At 34.4% G+C, this 17,756-nt stretch overlaps 1 protein-coding gene and 1 non-coding gene across 2 annotated transcripts; one reads left to right on the forward strand and one right to left on the reverse strand.

Moving 5' to 3' along the window:
- Window positions 1–1,145: 1,145 nt before the first annotated feature.
- On the reverse strand, window positions 1,146–6,004 carry LOC117160200 (uncharacterized). Its single transcript, XM_033340775.2, has 9 exons — window positions 5,830–6,004; window positions 4,923–5,003; window positions 4,795–4,843; window positions 4,627–4,717; window positions 4,437–4,565; window positions 4,096–4,274; window positions 1,831–4,032; window positions 1,638–1,743; window positions 1,146–1,480 (listed from the first exon to the last, which is right to left on the reverse strand). Exons 1-8 carry the CDS (start codon window positions 5,980–5,982, stop codon window positions 1,697–1,699), a joined length of 2,931 nt encoding a protein of 976 aa, XP_033196666.2. The 5' UTR covers window positions 5,983–6,004; the 3' UTR covers window positions 1,146–1,480; window positions 1,638–1,696.
- A 2,264-nt stretch (window positions 6,005–8,268) lies between these two features.
- TRNAV-CAC (transfer RNA valine (anticodon CAC)) lies at window positions 8,269–8,341 on the forward strand. The gene has a single exon. It is a non-coding gene; the product is annotated as a tRNA-Val (tRNA).
- Window positions 8,342–17,756: the final 9,415 nt, after the last annotated feature.

Below are 17,756 nucleotides of genomic sequence, written 5' to 3' on the forward strand. Positions count from 1 at the left end.
TAATTATTAGAAAATGTGTCGGTATTTCTGATATAATGAAGCATAAAATCTATTAACGTGACAATTTTCGTTAGCTTACTGTAAAATGTTACCGCGAGCTGATTAAAATGGCTTGCAATTATTCGTTTGTCATCCACTTTTATGCAACGTTATTATCCGCTAATCCTGTTTACAGCACATTACATTTACAATTATTTTCTATGTCGCGATGTGTTAATACACGAAAATGCAGGAAAGCTTCAAACTTGAATTTTAGGTTAAGCGATAAGTTTATTTACATTAATTGTTATTACTTTTACGTAAAATCTATTTAATAAAGCAGTATTTTATTTATAGATGTATCTTTCATCAAAAAATTGTTTTATGTATCTTGTAACTTTTGTAACACTTTTCGAAATGTATACTTCACGAACGAACTTATTATTCAACGCAATAGAAACTATTAAACGGAATATTAAATAGAATTTACCAAATTTATTCAATGAATCAACATTTTTCCGTCTTCTATCCATGATAAACACCATAATCTTAAAAATTACATATTTTTGCTCTACACTACCCATAAAACGTCGTTGCAACTAACACAGGAAGTGCGTACTTAGTGCCAGCTCATTTTTTAAATATATACCACCAGGTGACATTTCGAATACTAAAATTATAACTTAAGAATGAAATAATTAAAATTCACGTAGTTTATTGTATCATCCTAAAACGTTATTGAATTTTAATAAGTAAATTATAGAATATAATTTATTGTTTACATTAGATATAAATTAAATTAAATTTAATTTAATTTAATTTGTACAATTCAAATATTTTAAATACGACAGACAGCGCCACTGTTTCCGGTAAAGTATTTTTATTGGCGCAGTCGCGTATTATAAAAGTATAAAAAGTAGAACGGCACGAAGATCAAAAGTGGTAATAAAAAGTAGTTTTATTATTAATTTATTACGAAAGTAGTGTTGATTATTCTCAGAATGGTTGGAGTCACAGCATATCTATCTGTATAAGGTAAATTTCAACATTTCTTTTCGATCCAATCTTGTTAAAACAAAAATACAATTTCAATGAATGGATTCAATATTCTAAAAACTATCGTGATATTATTGGAAGATGAAATATATAAAACATAGTAATTTGCAATATTTTGTAATTTAATAGAAAAATTAATATTTGGTACGAAATTTTTAATTTTTAGGAGAATCAAACTTAGGTGTATTTAAACATTCAATTTTAATATTTGAGAAATTATACAAAGCAAACATCAATATCAAATATTTGAGTAATTTGTAATCGCAACGAAAAATTTACATTAAATTCGATTTATACGCAACATACAAAAATTACAGAACTGTTTGTTTTCTATATTTTAAAACAAACGGTTTTATCAAAACAAAATACGCTTTAAATAAACTTCCAAAGACAGTTTCTACTTATCTGTGTAAATGTCGCACTTGTATAAATATACATAATAAACCTGAAAACATTTAATTATACAATAATCAGTAAAAGCGAATTATTAATAACAGTTACTTGTATCACTATTTTTTATACAATATTTGTGAATACTAGCAAACACAACACATAATAATGAATAATTATACATAATATTATAGATAAATAATCCTACATACCTCATTAAGATATAATAGCAAAAATGTATCTAACGTACATTTCAATTAATGCAGCATTCTTATTTTTGATAGAATATTGTTTGATTCCTCACACAAGCATCATGTTCTGAAATGAAAGAATGAACAAAATTAATCAAAATTAAAATGAAGTCGCAAACTAGGAATTTCTTACTAAAAAATTAATTTCAATTACCATGATTCGGTCGATAATGAAGTCCCTCTCGATTCACTCCACCCCGCCTCGAGCTCTTCATACTGCTCGCCTTTTGTAAATTAGTAACAATCGTGTCACAATCTGATTTTCCTATTTCCACCACGTTCTGTTTTGGAAGGTGAACTTCACATACGTTTGAGGACTCTTTGACGTATTGTACTTCAGGTCGGCACATGACTACCTTTCTGGGATGCGAGCATTCCTCAAAAGTAACATTCGAATGAGGCAAATTTTGTTGTTTCACATATACGACTTTGTTTTGCTCGCACGTTGGCACGAAAATAATTTTCTGCGTTGATTCTTGAGGATATGATACCACGCGATAATTAACGCCCGAGTTAATTAATTCTATATTATCGACGGAAGCAACGTGCTTATTCCTTTGCATATAAATAGGAATTTTTTCAGTCTTTGAATCGTTTTCAAATGCCAAATACTTAATCGGCTGTTTCTCCAGTATCACTGCATTTTTGATACACTGATTGTTAACGACTTGTATCGGAGGCTCTTGTTCCTCCATGGGCAAGATCTTTAAATTCTGCACGCCTTTCAGGATACCAACATCAGCTATATCTTCTTGGCAGAATCGTCCATTCTGCACCGTTCTAGATTTCTCAATTTCAGGCACATTATCATAAGGATACTCTTGCATGTTGTTCACATCATTGCATTGATCTACCACCACATAGCAAACATGTTGATCGTTATGGTATTTTTTACCGTTTTCAGATTTAGAAGGTTGCATGACCTTTCTTACTAATCCATTTTCACAAACCATTGGTTTTTGATGTACCTGTACGTGCTGCACTTCTGGTGCGCTTGCTTCTTTAAATTCTTGACTATTATAATTGGAACTATCAGAATTTTCCGAGCATCGATACGCTTTATAATAATTTCCTGGCGCTTCCTGGTAGTGTTTATATACAGTACAATTATTTTTCGATCTTTCATGCTGCAAAGGAACATTTTTTCGTATGATACAGACGTTCGACTTATCAGTCTTTCCATCTGCAATTATATTGTTTATGTATAGACAGTGTCCTATATTCCGCGAGTCTTTCTTCGTGAACATTACTGTTTTTTGTATTGGCGGATTTGTTCTGTTCACTAAAATATCATTCGCATGGAGATTCTGCTGAGTTTGGTTGTGTTTAAAAATACTTGGTGAATCCATTACGCATGTTTGAACGTTCAGATCTTTCATTTTTGTACTATCGAATAAGGTATTTGCAGTCTTCGATTTTTGCGGCCTCTTTGAATCTTCATTCGATTCCGTTACCACGGATTGCGAAGTGAAGAGAACGTTCTGCTTCGGTGCAACGTCGAACAACATTTTCCGAGACTCTTTATTAATATGCATCGGTTCCTGGAATAGATTTAGCCGATTGTTATTATTCGCCACAACATTGTTACACCTTCGTAATATAGCAGGAATATGCTTCAAATTCTTCATTTTAACTTGCTGCATTATTTTAAAATTTTGTCCTTCCGCGTGTTTTTTTAATCCATTGTTTAAAAAATGCACTGTTTGTCTACGTTGAGTTTTGTGTTTTATTAAACGTTTCTTATCAATAGAACTATTCTGAGATTCTGCTTCTGTTTGTGCAAATAAGAGAGGTTTATTCCTATCCTTTATCCTCTCACAATCAAATTCATTTATTTCAAAATATTTCATAATACTGTTCTTGTGTGTGGAACTTGCAGAATAATTTATTTCTAGAGAAGTACGATTGCTTACATCTGTCGATTCATCCTCGTTAGATATGTTATTCATTTCGTGTGACATTTCCGGTTCAAGACTGTTCTTTATTCCTGCATCCAGGGTGTTTGACGAAGACGAATGAAATAATAAATTGGACGTATTAATTTCGTTTTTTCTTAAATTCATTTTTGGTATTAAAAATAGGTTTTGTCTTTCTTGTAAACTGTCGTTATCCTTGTTACTTTTAATATCAATATGCCAGTCTGGATTATCAATAGTTTCAGATACTAAGTTCGCGTCTTGAGGATACCCAGAAGGACAATATGCAGTGTCTGGAGGAAAAGAATCATCCATCGAAGTACTCGGTGTATCGCATTCGTTCAAAATATTACCACGTTTAATCATGTCCCGTAAACATTTATTTTGAAATGATTTTGCGTAAATAGTTCTTAATTTTTGTTTCACCTTCGTTAGCGGATCTGTCGAAGAAAAAATATGAGAAAGAGAATATTGTAATAATTAAAAAATGTAAAATAAGATACCTGGTCCGAAACAGTCTGGAAAATTTTCTTCCTCGAAATTTTCTGAACAAACAACCCTGCATAATTCTTCGTATTTACTTAATGCAAAGTTTCGTAAATTTTCAGGATCAATCGTTTTCTTTTTTTCTGCTGGTTTTTGATGGAACTCTATGTGTCCTTCATTTTTAATTCTCCTTCTTCTATAAAAAGTATGTAATTATAATAATGATTTAATTCATTTTTCTTTTACAAAAAAGAAAAAAATAAAAAGATCTGATTCTTAATTACTCTCTAAACTTACATCTTTGGTTGTTGTATATATCTTGTGTGAAAATATTCAACGAAAATTACCTGAGACTTACCCATCCACTTTACCCAAAATAGGACTGCTTTGGACACCAGGAGGAGTTGGTTGGAGAATATCTTTGATAGTAGAATCGAGTAGTAATTCTTTCTGAACCTCTATGTTGCCATTTTCAACTACAACGTCTCTGTGAATTAAAAAATACATTCATTAGAGCGAGAGTAACTTTTTATAGTGTTTTTACTTACTCTGATTTCGAGTCATAACCATCCATTAATTTAAGCACGTCTCCCTGTAGACGCGCGTTGTTTAGATCGTTCAAAGCTGCTTTCGTTTGAACTATAAATAATTATAGTATTTAATCAATTATTTTTTTTTTGATAAAACGATATATATTTATAAATTATGAGACGTACATCTTCGTATTTCTTTTCCTGCAGCACCATTTCTGTATATTCCAGCCAACTAGAATAGAAAAATCATAATTTTTATTATTGCTGTAAATAGCGTTAATTTTTTAAAATAGTGTGTTATTTATATTTACAGGTCCCGGAAGAATCCTGTTCGACAGCCTTTTTGAATTTGGCGCCTTGTTCGATTTTCCATCGATCTTCGTTTCTTTATCCTGGAAGAGATTGTCCGCAAGTAATAAATATAAAAAGTGGAGGAATGAAGGTAAATTAAGTTTTCAAATATATATATTCCTTTAGTATGTCGAAACGCTGCAAAAGTTCAACGAAATTACTCAGCCAAAATTTGAATGTCATCCGGTTCTGCTGAAAAATTGCGCGTATATTATTACGATTTCAGAAATTATTTCCGAACATTAATGATAAAAAAGTTTGTTATTTAAACTAAATATACAATAATTAATTTATCAAATAATTTATATAATAGTTCTGATATGCTTCAAGTATTACAAAATTAGTAGTTATTAAAATTGATATCGTAGCAAGATGAATAACCGTGTTAAATTATACAAGATTATACATTCATATTTCTTCGAAAAAAATAAAAAGAATGGCGCGTTTTCTTATTTTCATACTGTTCGATTTATCGATATATCTCATGAGATGCATAGCCTTAACTTAAAACTTATTCTTTATTCGATTCTATAGCAAAGTATTAATGTATATATTTATTTTCATATATGTATGTATATAACATAGTCTACGAAACATTCTTTTCAAATCCCCAAATATTATTCAATATCTGTTAATAAAATAAGAGGAAAACATTGAAGTAACTCATAAAATTTTCAATGACACATGTCAATCACCTGACATAACCAAAATTGTCGTAGAACTAGAAATATACTTTTATCAAATATAATATTACATATATTTCTATAGTTGATTTATAGATGAAAATAAATAAAATATTTAAGACAAAATATACAATTTATACTATTAAAATGTGATAATAATATGCACAGATGTGTATATTGATACCTTCTTCGATTTGAATACTCTCTGATGCAGATCTGTCAAGTCCCTTTTACGTCTCTTCTTTTTCTTACGAATTTTCTGTTCTTCTCGAACACTTTTTCTTCGTCCATCGACAGATATGTCACTGGCCGCGATGTTATGCCTTGCTTTCCCCATTTTACGATAGGAGACAAGACGAATTGCGCCTTTCGAATGAGATTGACGAGCGTTTCAATGTTTGTTTACATTTCGTTACCTCGCTTCTTATGATGCTCCAAGTATCACGTGGAATGACAATATCGACATACTTTGTCTCATTCTCAGACGATAACACCATCATGCGATTAACCGAGCGATGTGTAATATTATCGACTCAGAAATCAGTTTTAAATAATCTTTTTTTGCAGTACGTTAAACGTATTTTCTAATCGGAAATAAGCTTAAAATGTATATCGAAATAAATTTAGATTTGCTAAAGATAAGAAATCGTTTAACTTACGTAAATTTGCATCTGACTTAACTTAATGATGTTTTGATAATAAAAGTATTGGAAAGTACAAATCCTCTTTAAAAAAAAAAAGAGATGACAAATACTGTGAATTTTTATTTACACGTCAATTACTGCTGAAAATAAAATTGAGTAATGATTTTTAAAATTTAATGGATGTGTAATATAATGTAATAGCTTCCAAATTTCAGAGAAACGTAATGTAATGTATGAGTCAGATTAGTTTTGGTTCCATAAAGATAGGTTTAATAAAAAGTGTCTCATAAACAAATGAACAACGACATGACGCAAAAGGTCTAAAGGAAACGTCGATAGGACATTTAGTCTTTTGTTGACATGCGTATCGCGAGGTGTTGATTCGCGTGTAATATTCACTATTATCAGTGGATAGTTGTTTTATAATATTATTTTCAATGATTATTCTGTAAAAGAATATTTTATCGTCTGTTTTTAAATCACTGGAAATATTTTAAAATATTTTAAGTGTTCTATATACATAAATACAGGCAAGTAAGCATATCCTTTTTAATGTGAAGGGTAAGGGGAAAAGCAAGAATGCCATTACGTCACAAGATTAGCATTAAAAAGTTTTATTGCGAAAATAATTAAGCTTCAATATTTTAGCCTATTAGAAAAGGAACAACATTCAATGAATCCATTTGTATCGTTCATAAAATGAAGTTTATAACTTAGCCGTCATAAAAAAGAACGATTAATAAAATATTCATAATTTTTATCTGTATTTTGTTCCAGTACAAAATAAACATTCCCTATTTGTAACCAATATACCAAATCTTTAATACTATATATCTTATAGAGACATTTTGAACATTACAATCGTTGATAGGTTTGCAATCCTAGTTTTTATAAACAAAATATGTTATAAAATGGGAAATCACGAAGAACAGACGTTTCTCGTTCTTTTTCCTTACCCTTCACACGATACATTCAAAGACAGCTAAAGTCAAGTGTCTGTACATAGATCAATTTTTTTCAAAATTACAAATTTTAATTATTATATTAAAAAGTTGTTTTAACGTAAATGTTAATAAATAGACAGAAATTGATTTTCTGGGGGTGAAATATTTTAGTAAGAATTATTTTTATGTATATTAAAACACTCAATTGATCCATTTGTGTCGACTCCATATTAGTTTTGTCCGTTTTTCCAAATTCAATTTGGAAATGTACGCGTCGTGGAATCTTGTGATATTTTCGGTATAATTAGTGGTTTTACGAGTGTTAATAATATTAATGGTCGTTGTGTTACGAATATTTATGTGCTTTGAGTTAGTGATGATAATAATCAGACGTGTTGACAGCTTACTACAACATTTCCTACCATTGGAAAGTTGAAGGGTAAGTGTATTCTTATTTGGAACATGTTATATACCTCTGATATTATAGTTGTGTAGTATTATGCCTTTTTTCTCTACTCTATATTATGTAATATTCGTAATATACAGAAATTTCAATATATTTCTCATACTCATTACAGTAAATACCTATACATTTATTATAATATAATTACATTTATTATTATATATATATATATATATATATATATATAATAATAAATGTATATATATGTATCATATATATATATATATATATATATATATATATATTTGTATCATACTACGTAATTAAACATATAACATATACTGCTATATAGATATAATACGAATATACTATATACATATATATTTACTACAGTAATAAGTATCAGAAACATTGTGACATTTTTATATGTCATATAGACATATAAAACATAGACCTATATATTATACATATAATACAAAAATATAAAATTTTTAATATAGTATTATGTGTCATATCATATCTCCAATTTAGGGTAAATTGTAATGATTAATAAGATTATATATTTTATAAACCAAGAAATAGGAACTAAAGTATAGTAAATTTTTCGCTTTGAGAAAACACTTTTCAACAACGTTTCCGTAGTGTAGTGGTTATCACGTGTGCTTCACACGCACAAGGTCCCCGGTTCGATCCCGGGCGGAAACAGTTTTTATAATTCTCTTTTTGTAACTTATAAATACTAGTCATTTTTATTTCCATGATTAGATCAAGATAGTAAGAGATTTTCCTAGATATTATACCGAAGATATAAATATCTTCGATACTTCATTTAAGGTAGCATTAATTAAGTGTTATCTAATAGTTAGAATCATGTTAGCCATGTTTCTACAGAATCGCTTTACCGACAGAGGATATTATCCTACGTTACCCTCCACTGTAATTGCTAATTTATATCGGGATGAGATCTAGTTCGTATATTTTGAACTAATAGTGCACTCTAAGTTTTAAATGTTTTAATTAATTAGCTCTATTTTATATAATAACTGCACAAAAAATTAATTAATTTTATGGATGGTGCGATTTATCAAATTTATAGAAAATCTTTTCAATGGATCAATTTTAATGTTTTTCAGTTAATCGATCATTACATAATTTACTTACTTCATTAGCTTGATTCATATTTGACTATTCATTTTTATATTCTTTTTATAATGAACACATGTTTCATTTTTTGTAGAAAACTATACTTTCATTTTATTTTCCGTGATAAGTCTGTAATATAATTTTCATTTTTATATATTAGATTTCATTTATTACAAACTTTTCGAAGAAACAGTGATAAAATTTAATTTATTCTATAGAAACGGAATATCTGTCGATAAACGCATATGTATGTACAGATAAATATCATAGTGTCTGTTTCGTTTCCCTACAGGTGGTGTACAGATGCACTCTGACATGAACAGTTTGTAGAATTTCATGCATTTAAATTCTATTTCCCATAAATATGTACGTGTAACGTCACATTGAAATATACAGATTAATTTATAGTCTACTATCACATAGCAAAATACACATTTTAATACAATACTTATAGTAACAAATTTCAAACTTTACACACACAAAAGCATTCTATTTTTACTCTTTCATTCGTAATATGAAATTATTCGTAGAATTTTTTACAATTTGGTATTAAGCTTTTCGAACGAAGTGTTGCCACTGTTTCTATTGGTCACTTCTATTTCATGTTCTGCAACTGTTTGTCATGATCCATCGTATATTTCAAGTCTCACTTTATCGTCTGGCTGCGTAATTACGGTGGAGGTTTATGAGGCCTAGTGTGAGCTAGTCTTGAATCGAAACTCGAATTACATCGCGAAATAACCAAGTTCGATGAGGCCGTAACACTTAACCTTCCCTATTCAAAATTACTTTTCCGCGTGCTATATATTCGATTTTTCAAATACAATATGTCTATTTTTACTTTTATTGCCTTGGCTACTTTATAGCCCATTAAAGTTGTACTTAAGAATTGGGTATACGATAAATCACTTATAATTTTTCTGTTACAGTATCCTGTTTCTCGACACAGTCAGCGATTTAGGGAGGGGGAGACAAAATCACTGCTGCCTCGTCGTCTTCCGGTGAGTCATTTGTACTTTCATTACTTTTTAACGCCAGAATTTTATACCAAGTTAATCGAAATGATCGGATGACGTTTCGTAAAAATGAATAAGTAATTGTAAATTGAAATTACAAATTTCAAGAAATCCCACCTTCTCAAAAATATTCTTGCAACATTTCAATTTCCATTATTACGAAAGCCGTCGAATTCCATTATTTCGGACTTTTCGCAAATAGAATGCAATCTTCCTCCTTCATTAAGCCATACTCTCAAGAACAAGTTCGTTCAATTATGTCGACAACAGAGCGAGTAGAAAGCCTAAAGAAAAAAAAAAAGAGAACAACGAGTCTCACTTGGACCCATTCCTATGAACAATCACGAAAGTATCGAACAATGCTTCATAAAAATCAGCACAAAGTGCTAAACTCTATATTTCCCAGGACTATATCCCACGTGTATCACGGTTGAAGAGCGCATTATACGAAACACAGCGATTGTTATCGCCAGGTTGACTAATTGCAAGGACGATTTTTAACGCGAAAACTTGGACGTGGTTGGGCATTGTCGCTCGTGACTACGAACTTATTAAAACCGACGTATATATCTAATTAAAGACAGAAAAAGAGAGACTCGTTGTCTATAGGTCGGTAAAGAGCCCTCTGGCTTGGTAAGTGGCGCTGAAGGATTTTCAGCCCCTGCTCAACACGGTTTCGTTTCAACGAACGAGAATGTCGCATAGTCATAAGATTATAGTACTACTTCGTGTTTGCGTTGTATCGACCAACTGTGATATATGTTACAGCGAAATTGAAATGTGCGAGATTGAAATAATTTTCAAATACTGAGATATTTTGAAGCTTCTATAGTCACGGAATTGAGAGTTAATAAAGACAGATTAAAAATAGTAATACTACTAATACACTAATAAGACTAATTAATACAGAGAATTGAATACGAAATTCATGGATCTCTATGATCGACTGCGTATAATGCAGTAGTTGACTGCACTATCGACCGTGTGCGACCGTTGCATCGCGTCGCGGTGTCGTGACGTCACAGTCACTAATGCCCGAGTTACATAAACCCCCATTGCGTGTGTTCTGTGTATCTCTCTCTCTCTTCTCTCGTATTTGCTGCGTGCTTGTCTCGTTCCACCTCCGCCTACTATATCCTCCTCGCTCTTCGAGAACGCGTCTATGCACTTCGAAAGTGTCTTTGGCACTTATTTCAGTATTCTCAGCCTAATTCGTGAGAACAGCGTTCGTTGTTTTAGCCTTTAACACGTCGACTGTCACGCAAATTTTATATGTCGTTAATTAAGTAATAATGAATAATGATAAAGTAATATTTAATTTTTGAGAAATATCACTTCGTATTTTCGCGCCTTTTCTTTCACAGTGCATTATCATTCACGTTACCGAAATTTTGTTCATGAAGCTTAGCTTATTTTGATGATCCTAAAGAGTTTACGAATAGGTAAGATAGGTCACCAATGACCAGCAGCAGTTGCAGTCAACCCGTTAAAGATTGTCACGAGTAAAATTTCACTGGATAGAAATTTCATTTCGATATTCGATAGGTTAGTAATCGTGTCATTTTTCTTTGCGTATCGAAACGTTTTTAGATTCGTCTGCCAATTAATACAGTATCGTGGTACTTTCGTAGAACTCCTTTATGGGGTGAGTCTAGGGCTGGTTCGGCTATTTATATCCACCGACTGGTATGGTCACTTCCCTTCTTTCTTGGCAATAGAGGTTATTGCAAGTCCTCGAGAAACGACCTAAAGAATCGCAAGTTTTTTTATCTTGTCTGAGGGAGATAGGCTGGCAGATTTAGCGAGGCAAACAGGAAGAATCGACTGGATCGAATCGTGTGCAGCCAGCTACGCGCATATCCCAATTCCAGCCTACTAATTTCAAAACCACGAAATTCCTTCGAAATTCTTTCGTTGCAAATCAAAATTTTCGCCGCGATCCGACAAAAGTGCGAATACGGATTACCGACGATCAACGATTACCGACGGTCAGTGATTACCTTTAACAACATAGAGTCGCGAACATGTCATTTGGATGAAAGTTTGCAGCCTCGAAGATCAACAAAAAATGGCACGTGTTTGTTTTTAGCTACTCGGTAACTCAAGGTTAAGGGACGAAGCCTTCCTGCAAAGTTCGATCCCGTAACACCTCACAAACGATCGCTAATAGAATAAAGTCTCGTTAACGAAACTCGATACAGACGATATTTAGGAAAAATTCCGACTGATCGTAGCGCACCGTCATTTACAAGGGAACATTTCGCTGAAAACGATTAAAGAGTTAGTAAGCTGCGATCTCCGTGCAGCGCTCCGCAAACGTAGTGAACAGCGAGGAAGGAGGAAACGTTGTCCGCGATGAGAATGTATCAATCAGCACAATTTAACTCGGCGTTAGCTGCGGAAGGGTGAAGGGGCGGTGAAGGGGGGCTAGTAGGAGAGAGACAGGAGCGTAATAGAAGCAGGATGGAGGCGAGTAGGAAATAAAGGCGAGGGACGACGATATAGAGGAGCAAGCGAGAGGTTAGAGGAACGAATGCAACGACAAAGAAGCCAGCAGACCAACAGAGACTAGTAGAAAGGTTAGAAAGGGAGAGAGTAGGAGATAGAGAAAGATGGTGGACGATATGGAATCCGTGGGATCGGGGAAGGCCTGAAGGAACAAGCGCTGTTAAATTATAAATAATTTAATACGCGTTGTAAGGTTAGTTGATAAGTACCGTTGCAGTTCAAGTATCGAAACGTTTAAGGTATACAGTGGCCCAGGAAGTATTTCAACGCTTATCGCGGAATCTTTTGCTGAGATTTTGTCAAATTTGTTCGCACGGTCGCACTATAATTAGTTTAATAGGAATTATAACAGTATAATTTGAAACCAATTTCCAATGCAAATTGAAAGTGTATACGGGAATTACGAGATATTTATTGCATACATATACTTAGTGAGAAATTAGTATAGCGCATGAATAGTAAGTCTTAAAGGTACGATTAACGCTAGAAGTGGTCTGGCTGCATATCGTGGCTTGTTAACACTGAGAATAATCGACTTTGTTCGAATACTTCGCTGGTTTTCGCAAAGTATATGCTCCCAAAATATGTCTCGTAACTTGTATAAAGATCGTTAGATCCATCGCTAACCTTGCCAATACAATCACGATAACCTCTTCGCTAATGAGATCTCCAAATGCTTCGTCCAAATGTATACGTAAGAAATTTCCAAAGAAGTGTCGGAGGATTCTCGCCAGCCGCTGTACGCAATGAAACGAAGAAATTAACAGAATGCCGGCTTCCGAGAGATATTCGTATAATATCGGTTTCGAGTGGGAGAAGGAGGATGACGGCGATCAGGGAGGAGCAGGAGATGCAAATGCGAAATTCGCTGGATTAAACGAGGGATGGGGAGTAGGAGGGTTTAGAAGGGAGAGCAGAAAATAGAATGAATATAGGAAATAAACAGGGACGGGTAAGCGAAGGAGCGAGGAAGAGCGAGTTAGAAGAGTGGAGACGGAGAGAAACCGGAGGCCTTGAACTGCTGCGGCGGTCGGCATTGCAACTTTCCGCTCTATAGATCTCTCTGTTGCTCTCGAGTGTCTCTCTTCAGACCATTTCCCTCTCCTCGAACACGTTGCTGGAGCACGAACCATCTTTCTTCGATCGACGCTTCCCCGTCTTCGTTCACGTTCTCTGCCTCTATTTACATCGTTCCTCTGAAAGTCCCCTGTGGCTCGATGGTAATAATTATATATTTCTTTCGTTCGCTGCGTGCACTCGCTCCACAGAGGCCGGAAGTCTTATTGATTCGCGTTTTGGCGCTCGATGAAACCTCGCTTTGGCTCGACTTTTCGAGTTTTGATGCGTCGACACACGCGTGGAAGATCGCAGTACAGCGCTCCATTTAGGAAATTTCAATATGCAGTTTAATCGAGGAAATCTAGGGAATTCCGATATAGAGGTATGTTCGGGGAATGTTTTCTTAATCTGTCAAGGTTGGCACAAGTAGTAGGAAATATTTTCGGACGCTGATTAGATAATGGATAGTTACGAGAAAGTGCACTTTCGCACAGTTTTCGACATTTCGACTTAATTCGATGCGCAAACTTTGTACGTACGAATTTGCAGTCTCGCTATACATATACGGACGAGGTTAGTTTCGACGTAGAGTTTCATTTAAGAAATTTTAGAGGAAATCGGTACACGCGATGCCTTTTCGTAAATTCTTGGGAATTTTTCGTCTGATTTATAATTAGGCAAAAAGACAGTAAATTAAAAAATCGAGGTTCTTTGTAAGAAATACAACAATGTTTATAAAAGAACGTCATGTATATAACCTCTAAAAAAAAAAAAAAAAACGTAAGAAATCTTCTAGAAAAAAATATCGTATAAACAAATAGGAGAAGAAAAAACTTGGTGTATATAAATAGGGATAAAAATTCGTAAAAACGCAGAAACAAAACGGGTACGGAGGAACGTGAGCGTGCGTTATGCATCAGAGATCCGGCACCTTGAACTTTTATCACGTGCGCGAACAGAGACGCGATAATAAGAGGCGGAATTGTTGTTTGCATAAGCGAACGCGTAATCGAATACCAGGAAACAATGCTTCGCGTGCGAAAATCGTGTTTCTGAGTCAACGATCGGGACCTCGGGTTTCTTGCACTCGATTTTACGCCCTCGAATATCCGTCCGGCTACTCGGACAGAAATAATCCGGCCGACACCGGATACATTTTTGTTAAGTTCGCCGTTCGCCGCGGCAAAACGGTTTCTCGCGAAACTCTGGAATGTTTTCGACATCGAAGCTTCTTTTTCAATTTTTCCCTTCTTTTTTTATTTTCCTCTGGACAGCGAAAAATAACGCGTATAGATCGATTTAAGATGATTTCGTTAGGGTTAGTCTCGACGAAATTACGAGATCTTTAAAGAAGCGCGAAATGATTTTAATCGTTGGTAAAATTGGTGGAATAATTGGTAAAACAGATTTGGAACGTGAAATGTTCAGGACATTGAGTTCTATTAATATTCTGGGGATATTGCGACTTAGGGAATTGTCTAAAGATTGGCATTTGCAGATGGAGCTAAGTGACTCGAGGATTGCTTAACTAGTCGACCTTTAGGTTAGGCTGCAATTAGAATTACGCAATGACGATCCAGGAAATTATACAAAATTACGACCGAGTTATTACAAAATCGTTCTGATACTCCATGAAAGCAGCTAAATTTTAGAAAATGGTTATAAAAATATCCTCGTTCGATAGATGAGATCGGAATTCAAATAATATTTCCATAAACATCGAAGTAATTCCTTTGCGAATCAACGAAAACGTAACAAAGTTTGAAACGGACTAAAGAAGGTATGAAAAACTCTTTTCCATTAGCAACAGAAAGGAAAAGGGCGTTTTTGGCGGCGAGTCGAGCGAACAGTGGTGCCTGAAACAACAGTCAGAAGATTCATTAGCCCAGGCTGAACAAAGAATGTCGAGTGACTCAAACGATAAACATTCGTATGAAGTTTCTCGGAGTTTGTTGTGGCCGTGATCGCGCCACGATTTCGCGTCCGGTGGATTATTGCGATCCTTCCTATTGTTGGCTCGTTATCAGGAAGTTTTGCCAAAGACCAACCCGTGATATCTCCGTCGGAGCTATCTCTCGATAGGAACGATCGAAATGAGTCAGATAGCCTCTGTCTACGCCGGAGTGTTGCAAGTTCAAGTTGAAATTAGGATATCTAACCTCAAAAGTGAGCTAACCTATCAAGGTCATTGATCTTAGAACGAACTTAAGTACTGGCATATAGTGGTGGAAACTTTCACGTTTCGTAATATTTTTCTTAGTTTTCTTTTTTAAATAAACGACAACGTTCGCGAATAACGCAGGGAATTAAACGGGGAAGCCCTGTAAGTTAAATTTACGCCCGCCTAACCTAAAATATCAATGTCTATAGAAAAATCTAATTTCTACCTATATAATGTCATATTAAATCATATTGCAGTAGAATGGTATTTTTGTCTAATCGCCTCATATTTTTCTCCGTTAAATTAATTCTCTGCGAGTTCCTCGAGTTTACTTCCAATTTATTTACCCGTTGGTCGATGAACTTCTTATCAGCAAAAATAGTGCGGTTTTATAATATCTTAATTGTGACAGCTGCTTTTACAGTGTCTTTGCTTGGAACCACTGTATTTTGGTAATTCGGTTTATTTTCACGCTGGATCGGATGAAAATGCAACTATGCAAGTTGATGGAACGCGAAGATAGGAGGCACAACGTCTACTTCAACAATTAAAATTTCCCTTATTCATAAAGGGTAACGTCTGCGTCAAACGTGATCTACGATAGATCGAATCATTAAATATCGCGTCTACGTTGACGTAAATTGCATCGTAACGGCCGAGTTAGCCGAGACCTTTTTATAGTTCCACGAAGAGACGATTCTGTCGATGGTTACGTATAAACGATCTTTTTATAGAATATGATATTTCGTCAAAAAATATGCATATGCAGAAAGACCTGGATCGTTAATTCTCACTGACAGAAATTTTAAACAAGACGAGAGAAAGGCTAACAAATTTATTTCCAATAGTTTCCTCGTTTATCGACTGCAAAACTATACGTTGACGTTTATGTGGTTAAATGTTAATCTTGTCGAATTGAAAGCTGCACAGAATTCCTTCCTTTCTATCGACAGTCGTTTTATAGCTAAAGCCACTAGTTGAAACCAGAGCGATGCTTAAATTTTGTCGTTACGTTGTCCTGAAACAAAAATGACCTTACAATAGAGATACTGGAAGCGCGAACAATTTTATTTAAACAAAGACGAAGACCATCGCGAACAATAACATACATCGGGAAATGCAACTTAAAGTCCATAAATTTCCCTTTTTCTCAGGAGAAATGAAAATCGATCGATTCACCAAACGACCAAGACCTGTTACGGTGTTTTTTCAATAGGTGACAAATAACTGCCATACCAACAGAGCTGCACCATAAACGTGTATCTCGCTGATCGAAGAGCGATCTGTTGGCGATTTAAAGTCACGTGATGCGTCAGATCGTGGCTCAGCTATGTATACATGATAGTTAACGAGGACGATAACAGGGTCGCCTGCTCGCGTATACGTGCTCGTGAATCTGCATAGTAGCGCGGTTAAAGAACCAGGTTATTACCAGCGATTCAACCCTGACATTTCGTACGATGACGCTAATGCCTTACACGTATATACAGAGAATACACCGGTCGGGGTTAGGTTCACGCTCATCGTCAGGCTATCAACAGAGAGAAAGAGAACTTTGTTTCGATGGCTGCTTCAAGCAAGAAAGAGGTCAAGGGACCAAAATAAACGGAAAAACCGAAGAAGCTTGCGGGTTGCTCGTCGGCGATTCACCAATTACACGCGAAACTGTTGGTTTTCCAATTGTTCGTCAATCGATAATGGTGACGCGAGCATCGGTAAGCGTCGGTAAAGCGAAAGTATCGTAATAATGTGACAAGAAAAAGTCCACGGATTTTCATGAATTTTTATACGTTTATATCTATTATATGTTGTTATATATATTTATTATACGTTTTTTTATGCTTATACGCGTAAGTAAAATGGCACCTAAATCGAGATTCGTTTCATCTGTTAAACATGGTAATAAATACTGCATTTTGAATATCTTATAAGTATTGGCACATCATACGCATTGCGTGCATTTTTGCATCTTCAAATGCCCTATACACGCGCAAGAATCCGCAGTCTAGTAATAATTGAGAGTTTACTTGTCCAAGTATTCCGTTGCGAGTTTTCGATTTGAAAGCGATTTAAAAGGAGGAGCAAAAATATTCGCTGTGCCGAGCAAACCAACGATACGTTAGGTTCCGCGCAAAGAGGTTACAAAGAGATTCGACGCAACAGATTACATATTCGATGATGCCGAAACGCGAGTCAGAGAGTGCGAAACACTGTTGGTTCAGGTGATTAAACC

Source organism: Bombus vancouverensis, chromosome 16 (genome assembly GCF_051014615.1).
Source record: "Bombus vancouverensis nearcticus chromosome 16, iyBomVanc1_principal, whole genome shotgun sequence".
NCBI lineage: Eukaryota > Metazoa > Arthropoda > Insecta > Hymenoptera > Apidae > Bombus > Bombus vancouverensis.

What these genes read in the sequence shown, in the direction of transcription:
- LOC117160200 (XM_033340775.2), bottom strand. Translation starts at nt 5,982, where the DNA reads ATGGGGAAAGCAAGGCATAACATCGCGGCCAGTGACATATCTGTCGAT. An exon ending in GAGTATTCAAATCGAAGAAG is followed by an intron (nt 5,004 to 5,829) that starts GTATCAATATAC and finishes AATCTCTTCCAG; the next exon opens with GATAAAGAAACGAAGATCGA. An exon ending in TCCAGACTGTTTCGGACCAG is followed by an intron (nt 4,033 to 4,095) that starts GTATCTTATTTT and finishes TTTCTTCGACAG; the next exon opens with ATCCGCTAACGAAGGTGAAA.